This window comes from Chelonia mydas, chromosome 7 (assembly GCF_015237465.2).
Source record: "Chelonia mydas isolate rCheMyd1 chromosome 7, rCheMyd1.pri.v2, whole genome shotgun sequence".
NCBI classification, from domain to species: Eukaryota; Metazoa; Chordata; order Testudines; family Cheloniidae; genus Chelonia; species Chelonia mydas.
In genome coordinates, this window is record NC_057853.1 from 117,465,403 (window position 1) to 117,477,951 (window position 12,549).

Sequence of the window (12,549 nt, forward strand, 5' to 3'; positions counted from 1 at the left end):
TTTACTTCTCAATCCAAATGCAAACTGTCCAGATTAGCAGATGACCTAAAAAATTAATGCCCAACACACACACACACACACACACACACACATATATAATATACACACACATATCACCTGTGCAGATTTTATTTATCTGTCTTTCCTTTCCAAAAGTATAAATTAGAATGATTTTCTTTAAAAAAAAAAAAAAAAACAAGCAAAAATCACAGAGTAAAAAATGTATTCTTGTACCTGAGCTTCAATCAGATTTTTACTGTATAGGTTCCTGTCTGATCTCACGGCTTCATACAGATTCTGTTGCTGTTTTAATTTAGTCTCCGCCTCTGCTATCTTCTTCTTGTAGTCAAAGATCTGCATTTCCCGCACTTTGATATCTTCCATGTGCTGGAGGACCTGGAGCAGAAAATAGGAAATGAACATGATTAAACCATCTTCCCATGGTTATCAGGATGGGACAAAACTTTGTGATTTTTATCTAAGGTGGCAGCTGCAAATCCCTATAATAAGAATCTGTGCCAACAGCCACAATAGTTTGGTCCAAGTGGGAAATTTAACCTTTCTGAGTTGCTGATTTGGGGGAACATTTTATTTTTACCTGATGCCTAGGCTTTGGCTCAGATACAAAGGCAGAATACATATACATTTTAAGGTCAGAGCAACACAAAGCAGCATTCATAGGAAAAGTTATTAGGTTTTTTAGAAAGCCAGGGCCAGAGTTCAGATGTTTACCAGCTACTCATTAGGGAGAGAGACAGAAAGAGAATATGTATGATATATTCCAACTGGTTACGATTGCAGATAGATCATTGTGAAGGACAAGAGGTTTCAGTCTCTCTTTCTTCCTTCCAGTTAAATGTTGTTTGAACTAATATCTGATCCCAAATGTTTGATGGATAATTACAGTAATAAGGGAGTCAATCAACTATATTTACAACTAAACAGCCAGGTAAGAAGCCACTATAGTAGCATTCATGAGGGGCTGGGAATGGTGAAGTGTGGAGACGGATGGTGGTGGGGATGGATTTTGATGAGGGATATTTTGCCCAGGGAAGATCACATTTGTTGCTAATGGAGATGGAGAATTTGAGAGGGAGATCCTTATTAAAGTGTTGGTGGCATACCACTTCAAGGGGAATGACAAGTACTATGTTAAAGAAGAAACAACAAAAATGGTTTGCCTGATTATTTTGCTGGACTTTTTAGTGATGCTCTATCAAAAATAAGCCCCTTCACCCTGCTGGCGCAGATTTCATAACAGATGAGCATAAACAAGCAGCACTGTATGGCTATTCAACCAGAATGCACCACATATTGCACAGAAAGAAAACTAAATATGGGCAGGGGCACAAAGTGAAGAATATCTGCTTTTGGTTTCATCGTGCGGGGTGGGATAAGAATTCCACCTTTAAGATGAGCAGAAATACCAAGGGGTATAAAAACAAATGAGGAAAACAGCTTTATGCATAGACACGCAGGAGGAATAAACTCTGAATTACAATTGCAATTCATACCCAAGTGTCTGGTCTCCATTCTTTGAAAGTAATGGTTCAAGGAGCAGTAGAATTTATATTCATATAAATTCACGGGAAGAAATATAAAAATGTTTGGAACAGACACGCAATAACAGCAAAGTTAGCAGTTAGCATAGTTGTCCCCTTCTGTGAATGTGACAGCAGAGCCAATGTACTGTAAGGTCTTTAGGGGGCTGGCTATGGGGCAAGAGCTTAATGAATTGATTACTCTACAAGACACCTTCACCCAACTCTGGAGACTAAGCGTATCTAAATATAGAACGTTTTATCACAGCAATGGGGCTGGAGTTCCAGCACATTTGTAGCTGACTGCAGAGGAGCCCAGAAACTGCTTGCAATGCAATATGAAAGCAGAGTACCAGTTTATAATCTACTCCTGCCTTTTCTTTTTGTGTTAAAACAATTTACCAATAGTAATAAGAGTGAGATAAAATCAATAAAGAGTGTTTAAAATCTGCAGCGTCGCCTAGTGACTATATAAGCTGAAGCAGGATTTGAAAGTAGGTCACTGCATTTGTAACTCTTTAACTTGTATTTGATGCAACTTAAGTAATAAACTTCTAGACTAAGTTTTCCAAGTTGGTACGCGTGGTTTTTACGCTGACTACACCTTTTGTGAAGTGATGAAACTCAAACAATTCCTCTTTACAAATACCAAAAAGGCTCGCACAGTGTGATCCAGGGGCTGATTCTGTGAGGGGCTGAGGGCCCTCAAATCTAATAGGGTTGAAGGCAGCCAGCAACATTCAGGGGGAGTTCACTTCTGTGCAGAGGGCCATCACAAAGCCTATTCATTTACATACCATCGAAGCTAGAGTGACCATATTTCTCTATGCTCAATACAGGACACCTGGTAAAATTACTCATATTCAAGCAAGTTCAACAGCAATCCATCGGAACTATGCAGTACAAACGTTCAAATTAACATCAAGTTGACTGAGCCCGTTAAAAAGAAATACTGCGTAGTTGGATTCTTTTTATTTACCTTATTATCTTTAAGGCTTTAGGGTTCACACGGGGAGGGGTGACACACACACAATCTCATACACCTCTCCCACAGAGGGGGGTGACCGACCGACCCGACCCAACCCTCCCTGCCCAGCACTCTCCGCCCTCCATGCCTGGCTGGGCCCCCAGGATGGACCCGCCTCGCCTGGTACCTGGCACCTCGTCTTCCCGAGGCAACACGTGGAGGGCACGCAGAATCACATGTCCCCTCTCCCCAGATTTCTGCCAGGGTTCACACCACAATGTGGCCAGCAGCCACCCTTCTGCACTCTTCAGGAGGGAAGGGATGGGAGCTGCTTCCAACCGCAGGGGAGGAGTGGGGGAAGGGATGACCTGGCCCTTGTCTTTGCAGAGCTCATCTCTTTCCCTTCCCTCCCTCCCTCCCCCTCCCCACTCCCGTGTGCTTGGAAACAGCTTGTCCCTTCCTGCCCACACAGTGTCAAAAGGCAGCTAACACCTCGCAGCTGCTGCTGGCCACTGACATAATCCAGCCACCCACTGACACAATAACCCAGCCGCCTCCTGTCCTCCGTCCCACCCACCCCTTCCCCCTCCCCCACCCCAGGCAGGAAGGGGATAAGCCCTAAGGATGCATTGTGCACTGGGGGCCCGAGGAACCTGACTGTAGGGGCTTCAGCAAACCGGGCAAGAGAGGTGGCTCAGCAGGGGACGGTTCCTAGGGGACATGTTCCCAGGGAGCAAGACCCAGGGCAGGGGGGTGCAAGACACAGGGAGGGTGTTAAGCCCCTGCCCCGGGGGCTGCTGTGGAGCCTGCAGGTTTGGGGCATGAACGGGCTGGAAATTGCTTTCCCCACACACACACTCCAGAGCTTAGCTGAGGGGCGGAGAGGCTTCCCGTGCCAGCGCTGTGTGCGGCTTTGGCACATGAAGCCCTACTATGAGGACTTAAGTGGGAATTAAGTGATGTATGGGTCCCGTGCTAACCCTCTAGACGGGGTGTATTTTACCCTAAGGCAGCACAGGAAAGAGGATATTTTTGGTCTGGTAAATCCTTTAATTATGAAAATGGTAGTGCAGCCCAGAGGCACATGTACAACCTGAAAGCAACTGACTAGAGTACATGGTGACAGGGTCCCTTTAAACTCCAAATTTGTATCAGGAAAACTAATCATTCATATGTGTATTTTGGCGGGAAGGTGATTTCCTTGCACTCATGCAAAAACCAGAATCTGCATAATTACTCCAGATACTGAGTGCATAGTTGAAAAGGCCAGTTAGGCATTTGCCTTTAAGCTATAACATGCGCAATTATACTGATGCAATTTTGCATCGTGTGCCATGCCCAGTTTTGTAGGGCATGAAATTAAACAAGACTACAGTATAAAGACTGAGCAAGATCCTTGGCTGTGGGCAAGAAGTGCATGGTGCAGGTCAGAATGGGGGTGCCAAGGTAGCCTTTGTACAACCCTGATCTTGGCATGTTAGAGCAACCAGAAGATTCCTCTACATTACACTGCCTGCCAACAGCCTCCAGGGGACAATGTGGCAGCCAGGAATCAGCCAGGTGTGAGAATCTTGGCCACATCCCCCTTTCCTCAGCCATCCGCCTTACACTGGTGACATAGGATTCTTTAGTAGGGCACTTTACACTGGTGGAGGGGCACAGTGTGGCCACAGCTTAGCAAGGAAAATCAGCCATTATTTTGAGGCAGCTTTCCGTTGTAGCCTCGGACCTCTTATGCGTATATTTGGCTATTATTTACTTCTTCACCATTCAGTTCAGTGAACCTGCCCAAGAACTCAATATTGGATCCTCGCTTATTTGCTTCACTTTATTTAACCGCTGTGAGATCTTGAGAAGTTCTGCCTATGTCTTAAATGTCCTGCTATAGCATTAAGCTTTCTATAGATGAAGCGTATTAAAAAAGAAATAGGTTTCTGGATTTTCTTGGGAATGATATTAACCTTGTAATGGGCTTTTGGAGATACAACACTGCTTTGTAACCTCTAGTTAACCATGGCCAGGGAACAATGACAGGTGAGATTGAAGGGTTTATTCAACTGTTTGCTGTCCAACAGATTCTGAATGGTGAGTCTGAAGCTGCAAGAGGGAACAGAGATTTTAACAACAACTTGAAGTTTCAGGTGAAAACAGCCTCCTTTCTAAAGAGAAATGTCCCACTAACACTTGTAGTGAGTTAATACAGCCCACACAGGAAAGATTTTCCTCTCATTTATACTGGTGTAAATCAGGATTCACACCACTGAAGTCAATGGAGTTACACCAGTGTAAAAGTGGTGTAGGTGAGCAGAGAATCAGGAACAATGAACAGAAGGGTGAATCTAGCACGGCTTCTCACCATAAAATCCTTTGCCATCCTGGCTGTAACTTTAAACAACAGGCTATTCATCAGATGCCTGAAACAACAGTATTGTAGCTCGAAGGGCACAGTCCTGCCTTGAACTTACAGACCTGTGTTAGGGTCAGTGTGGCATGGCAGGCCCCAGCAGGAGCTCTGGAAGGCACTGGGCGTCAGACAGGCATTCCTAGAGTCCCTCAGGAGCACAGCAGCTGTGCCATCGGGGTATATCATGTGCCCCCAGGAGGCTGGCTAGCTCCACTGATTGGTGCAGAGGGGATGACACAGCCATGGCTGTCCACAGGGGAGAGCCTCTGGGAAGAGAATCTTCCCCCCAGTTGGCATAAGGCTCCTCTATTGCAGTATAAGGGCTGCCACTACCCCACAGGTTACTGTGCAAGGGAGAATGGCTAGCAGAGTGATTTGCATAATCACAGATATACCAGCCTCACCCAGAGCCCTGCCCTCAAAAAGGAAAGAGCAACTGAGCACAGGGAGCCTCTGCAGAGCACACACAGGGCGTGAAGCTCTGCGCTAGTCCCAGCAACTTGCTCCAGTCCTGATGTGATCAGGGATCTCTGCAGCTGCACAGTGACTCTGGATTTGCCCCTTAGTGAATCAAATAAGAGTAAAAATCCCCTGTAAATGGGTAAACACAATACAGGCACCATTACACAAACAGCCCTAGAGTCACAACCCCCATTTCCTGAGGCTCTGAAACAGTGAGGCCACTATTCCATTGACCACACTTTGCCATGGGTGATGTCTGACAGGCTCTGAGAGCACTTGAATGGGTGTTTTAGGAGTGGCCTAGACCTGCAAGGACTTCACCTCCCACCACATTGCATTAGATGCACATGTGTTAGGGTAAAAGGGTTATGGAACTTTCACATTAAATGCCAAAAATGTTGCACCCAAAGTGGAAAAGTCAGAAAACCCTCAAGCATTCATCCTTTTCACCCTAGGTACAAAAAAGTGTGCACAGCACTAATCAGAAATGCATAGTTCTATAGCAAGATCCTTGCCGTTCTGATTTCTGTGATTTACAGCTTGACCGTACTTTATAATGATCCTAACTCATAGCTACATGATTAGATGCAGTGCGGGGAGGTATGTAAAATGTGACTTTGGAATAAAGAGAAATCTCACTTAAATGGAATATTATTCCAAAGAAATGATATGAAGTAAGCCAGACAAGAGGGTATGTATCATTCAAAGATGATTTAGAAGCCACTGATCACATGAATGTGTAAGAGGTAATTATAAAGTGAGAAGGTAGCAAATAACTTGTGAGTTGAAACAGCTTGAAGGCTAGCTTCCCAGTAAATCAATGAGCTTCTTGGAGAGCTCTGCAATGTGATCTTCAGCAATTAATGGAACATGTCATCGTCATGTTCCTGAGCACACAATATGAAATAAAGTGGTACAGAAGGCTAAAGCTTGCTCGGGAAGGACAGGCAGGGAAGAAAAGGAGGAGGTGTTGCCTTATGTATTAAAAATGTGCACACTTGGACTGAGGTTGAGATGGAAATAGGAGACAGACTTGTTGAAAGTCTCTGGGTAAGGCTAAAAGGGGTAAAAAGCAAGGGTGATGTGATGGAAGGGGTCTACTACAGGCCACCTAACCAGGAAGAAGAGGTGGATGAAGCTTTTTTTAAACAACTAACAAGATCATCCAAAGCACAGGACTTGGTGGTGATGGGGGACTTCAACTACCCAGCCATCCAGAGGGGAAGGATAGCTCAGTGGTTTGAGTATTGGCCTGCTTAAACCCAGGGTTGTGAGTTCAAACCTTGAGGGGGCTCTTTAGGGATCTGGGGCAAAAATTGGGGATTGGTCCTGCTTTGAGCAGGGGGTTGGACTAGATGACCTCCTGAGGTCCCTTCCAACCCTGATATTTTATGATCTGATGGGGAAAATAACACAGCAGGGCACAGATTATCTAACAAGTTCTTGGAATGTATTGGAGACCATTTTTTATTTCAGAAGGTGGAGAAAGCTACTAGGGGAGAGGCTGTTCTAGATTTGATTTTGACAAATAAGGAGGAACTGGTTGAGAATCTGACAGTGGAAGGCAGCTTGCGTGAAAGTGATCATGAAATGATAGAGTTCATGATTCTAAGAAATGGTAGGAGGGAGAACAGAACAATAAAGACAATGGATTTCAAGAAGGCAGACTTTAGCAAACTCAGGGAGTTGGTACATAAGATCCCATGGGAAGCAAGTTTAAGGAGAAAAACAATTGAAGACAGTTGGCAGTTTTTCAGAGAGACATTATTAAGGGCACAAAAGCAAACTATCGCACTGCGTAGGAAAGATTGGAAGCATGGCAAGAGAACACCCTGGCTTAACCAGGAATCTTCAATGAGCTAAAACAGCAGTTCTCAAACTGTGTATCGGGACCCCGAAGTGGGTTGAAACCCCATTTTAAGTCCGCTCTGGGGTCACCAGAGCGGACTTAGACTTGCTGGCATCTAGGGCCAAATCCCGAGCCCCACGGCCCAGGACTGAAGCTGAAGCCCAAGAGCTTCACCCTGAGTGGTGGTGCTCAGGTTACAGTCCCCCTGCCTGGGGCTGAAGCCTTTGGGCTTTGCCCCCCCAACAGGGCAGTGGGGCTTAGGCAGGCTCAGGCTTCAGTCCCCACTCCTGAGGTCGTGTAGTAATTGTTTTTGTTAGAAGGGGGTCACGGTGCAATGAAGTTTGAATATGAACAAATAACACAAGTATATAGGGACAAACTTAGAAAGGCCAAAGCACAAAACAAGATCAGACTAGCTAGAGACACAAAGGGTAACAAGAAAACATTCTAAAAACACATTAGAAGCAAGAGGAAGACCAAAGACAGGATAGGCCCGTTACTCAATTAGGGGAGAAAAACAATACCAGAAAATGTGGAAATGGCAGACGTACTTAACGACTTCTTTGTTTCGGTTTTCACCAAGAAGGTTGGTGGTGATCGGATGTCTAACATAGTGAATGCCAGTGAAAATGAGGTATGATCAGAGTCTAAAATAGGGAAAGAACAAGTTAAAAATTACTTAGACAGCTTAGATGTCTTCAAGCCATCAGGGCCTGATGAAATGCATCCTAGAATACTCAAAGAACTGACTGAGGAGATAGCTGAGCCATTAGAGATTATCTTTCAAAAGTCACGGAAGACGGGAGAGATTCCAGAAGACTGGAAAAGGGCAAATATAGTGCCAATCTATAAAAAGGGAAATAAGGAAAACCCGGGGAATTAGACCAGTCTGTTTAACTTCTGAACCTGGAAAGATAATGAAGCAAATAATTAAGAAATCAATTTGCAAACATCTAAAAGATAATAAGGTAATAAGTAACTGTCAGCGTGGATTTGTCAAGAACAAATGGTGTCAAACCAACCTGATAGCTTTCTTTGACAGGGTAACAAGCCTTGTGGATGGGGGGAAGCAATAGACGTGGTATATCTTGACTTTCATAAGGCTTTTGACATTGTCTCGCATGACCTTCTCATAAACAAACTAGGGAAATGCAACCTAGATGGAGCTACTATAAGGTAGATGCAGAACTGGTTGGAAAAATCATTCCCAGAGAGTAGTTATCAGTGGTTCAGTCATGCTGGAAGGGTATACTGAGTGAGGACCCGCATGGATCAGTTCTGGGTCCAGTACTGTTCAATATCTTCATCAATGATTTAGATAATGGCATAGAGAGTACATTTATAAAGTTTGCGGACAATACCAAGCTGGGAGGGGTTGCAACTGCTTTGGAGGATAAATTATAATTCAAAATTGATCTGGACAAACTGGAGAAGTGATCCGAAGTAAATAGGATGAAATTCAATAAGGACAAATGCAAAGTACTCCACTTAGGAAGGAACAATCAATTGCACACATACAAAATGGGAAATGACTGTCTAGGAAGGAGTACTGGGAAAAGGGATCTGGGGGTCATAGTGGACCACAAGCTGAATATGAGTCAACAGTGTAACACTGTTGAAAAAAAGCAAACATCATTCTGGGATGTATTAGCAGGAGTGTTGTAAGCAAGACACAAGAAGTAATTCTTCTGCTCTACTCCATACTGATTAGGCCTCAACTGGGGTATTGTGTCCAGTTTTGGGTGCCACATTTCAGGAAATTGAAGAAAGTCCAGAGAAGAGCAACAAAAATTATTAAAAGTCTAGAAAACATGACCCATGAGAGAAGATTGAAAAAAATTGAATTTGTTTAGTCTGGAAAAGAGGAGACTGAGAGGGGACATGATAACAGTTTTCAAGTACATAAAAGGTCGTTACAAGGAGGAGGGAGAAAAAAACTTCTTCTTAACCTCTGAGGATAGGACAAGAAGCAATGGGCTTAAATTGCAGCAAGGGAGGTTTACGCTGGAAACTTTCTAACTGTCAAGTTGGTTAAGCACTGGAATAAATTGCCCAGGGAGGTTGTGGAATCTCCATCATTGGAGATTTTTAAGAGCAGGTTGGACAAACACCTGTCAGGGATGGTCTGATAATACTTAGTCCTGCCATGAGTGCAGAGGACTGGACTAGATGACCTCTCGAGGTCCCTTCCTGTCCTATGATTCTATGATTCTACAATAGGAGGCAATGGACACAACAAAAAGCTTTTGCGCAGATTCTCCAAGTAGCCCATGTATCACAGACTGGATTGAATTAGTATGTTCAGAGGTAATAGGGAATTTTACAAATCCCAATCCTGTGAAGTGCTGAGCTCTTCTTGCAGAGTGCTGAGCATCCTCAACTCCTACTGCCTTCAGTGGAATTTGAGGGCACTCAACAGCTTGAAGGATCATCTTTGCAGCTTAAATAGGGCTGAGAGAATAAGACATAAATGAACACAGAATACATCTCTGTGGCTCAGAAGTAACATGTAGGAGACCTAGGTTTGGATCTCAGACTATTTTGCATTCCCGGAGCAGGGTGGTTGGGAGAAAAGCAACGGCAGCACACTCAGGGTACATCTACACAGCAAAAAAAGACCTACACCAGTAAGTCTCAGAGCCCAGGTCAGCCGATTTGGGCCCATAGGGTACGTGCTATGGGGCTAAAGAGAGTAGTGTAGATATTTGGGCTCTTGCTGGAGCCCAGGCTCTGAGACCCTCCACAAGCCCAAGTCTGTTGACCCAGGCTCTAAGACTTGCATTGCAAGGGTTTGTTTGTTTGTTTTTCGCTATGTAGACATACCCTCAGATCCCAGTGGCCTTGCCTGGCGTATCACTGCAACCTTGCATACCTGGCCTTGCGTATCACTATCACATTCACTGGACATTCACTGGACCTCCCAGACAGAGCAGAAACATATCAATGTGTCTCATACACAGAGAAAGAAAAGTGACTTAAGCAGGGAAAAGGAAGATCTTGATGAAGGAGCAACTTTGATTTGAACCTAGGCCCCTGGAGATATTAACCTGTAAGTAATTAACCATTGGAACAATTTACCAAGGGTCATGGTGGATTCTCTATCACTGATAAGTTTTAAATTGAGATTGGATGTTTTTCTAAATATCTGCTTTAGGAAGTATTTTGGGGAAGTTCTCTGGTCTGTTGTTATATAGGATGTCATAAATATAAAGGGAAGGGTAAACCCCTTTAAAATCCCTCCTGGCCAGAGGAAAACTCCTCTCACCTGTAAAGGGTTAAGAAGCTAAAGGTAACCTCGCTGGCACCTGACCAAAATGACCAATGAGGAGACAAGATACTTTCAAAAGCTGGGAGGAGGGAGAGAAACAAAGGGTCTGTGGGTCTGTCTTTATGCTGCCTTTGCTGGGGATAGACCAGGAATGGAGTCTTAGAACTTTTAGTAAGTTATCTAGCTAGGTACATGTTAGATTATGATTTCTTTAAATGGCTGAGAAAAGAATTGTGCTGAATAGAATAACTATTTCTGTCTGTGTATCTTTTTTGTAACTTAAGTTTTTGCCTAGAGGGATTCTTTATGTTTTGAATCTAATTACCCTGTAAGGTATCTACTATCCTGATTTTACAGAAGGGATTTCTTTACTTCTATTTACTCCTATTTCTATTAAAAGTCTTCTTGTAAGAAAACTGAATGCTTTTTCATTGTTCTCAGATCCAAGGGTTTGGGTCTGTGGTCACCTATGCAAATTGGTGAGGCTTTTTACCAAACCTTGTCCAGGAAGTGGGGTGCAAGGTTTTGGGAAGTATTTGGGGGGAAAGATGTTTCCAAACAGCTCTTCCCCAATAACCAGTATTTGTTTGGTGGTGGTAGCGGCCAATCCAAGGACAAAGGGTGGAATATTTTGTACCTTGGGGAACTTTTTGACCTAAGCTAGTAAAGATAAGCTTAGGAGGTTTTCATGCAGGTCCCCACATCTGTACCCTAGCATTCAGAGTGGGGGAGGAACCATGACATAGGAGATCGGACTAAATGATCACAGTGGTCCCTTCTAGCCTTGGAATCTATAAATCTATGATCAGTTTGTAAAGATCACCATGTGGGGCAATACCAAGGCAGCAGAGCCAAAGAGAAGTTGGTTAAAAAGTCAGGAAAATCTGGCAGAGGATGGACATGGCCAAAATTATTTTTAAACACATGGAAGATAGGGGAGAAAAAAAAGATGCTAGCCTAGAACAGTGAACAAATGTACAAGACAGTCCTGAGTGCAATGATCTGCCTAAAACCCACAAGCTTTATTAAAATCTTTGTAAACTCTCTGCAGACCATTGCTCAGTCCTATCTATCAGCTAAATCTAGAATGTCAGGAACTGAATCTACTCTCTTTCCAATTTTGAGGGGGAGAGAGAGAGATGGATGAATCGTGTGTACACAAATCATCTCATACCTTCTGGGTGAGTTCACTAGCTTCATTGATATAACGGTCTCTCTCTTTTTCCAGCTGGTAGATGATCTTCCTCTGCTTCTGAGCCTCATCCTTATAGTTCTGAATTTCTTCTTCCAAGTTCCTCTTGGACTGTTCATGGAGCTTCACCAGGTTCAGCTGCTTTTGAGTGACACTGGCAGCCTTTAGCAAGTTCTGCAAAAAGAATCCCAAAACAATATCCACCCATGTCTGTAACTCAGAATGCTGCACTGTACACACTATGTTAAACACTAGCTTCTGTCTGAGTGGGTTAGGGATGCCCTAAAGTCATTATACCTTATCAGATCCGCTAAATTAACGACACTCAGTCTCCAAATATGACCATGAGACTGTCTCCATGAGTCTGACAGTCACTAAAGCAGTGGTCCCCCAACTTTTTATGGCACGCCCACCCTGACCCGTAATGTGATCTGTCCATGCCACTCCCCAACCTCATCCCCCACCCTGGGCCAGGAACGGGACCATGGTCGGGGCCAGGGCCCAAGGCCGGAGCAAGAGCTGCAGCTGGGGCCACGGCTGGGAGCAGAGTCGCAGCCAGGGCCAGGAGTGGGGCCGAAGCCAGGAGCAGGGACAAGGCCGGAGGCCAAGGCTGGGAGCAGAACTGCAGCCAGTTCGTGGTGGGGGCTGGGGGCTGAGGCTGGGGGTGGGGCTGGGGCCACAGCCAGGAAACTGGAACGGAGCCACAGCTAGGATGCAGTCGGGGCTGGCAGCTGGGGCCACGGTCAGGAGCGGAGGTGTGGCTGGGAGCCAGGGACTGAGGTTGGGGCCATGGCTGGGGGCAGGGCTGGGGGGGGGCCGGAAGCGGAGCTAGGGCCAGGACCAGGAACAGAGCCACAGCCAGGAGG

The 12,549-nt window shown here is 44.8% G+C and overlaps 1 protein-coding gene across 2 annotated transcripts in view; it reads right to left on the reverse strand.

Moving 5' to 3' along the window:
- Positions 1–12,549, reverse strand: part of CFAP58 (cilia and flagella associated protein 58) — a 109,577-nt gene that overhangs the window by 72,185 nt on the left and 24,843 nt on the right. For both annotated transcript variants that reach the window (XM_043551813.1, XM_043551814.1), the window contains exons 9-10: positions 11,666–11,857; positions 235–396 (exon numbers count right to left, since the gene is read on the reverse strand). In XM_043551813.1, coding sequence (XP_043407748.1) covers positions 235–396; positions 11,666–11,857 — 354 coding nt within the window. The remainder of the gene's footprint in view (positions 1–234; positions 397–11,665; positions 11,858–12,549) is intronic.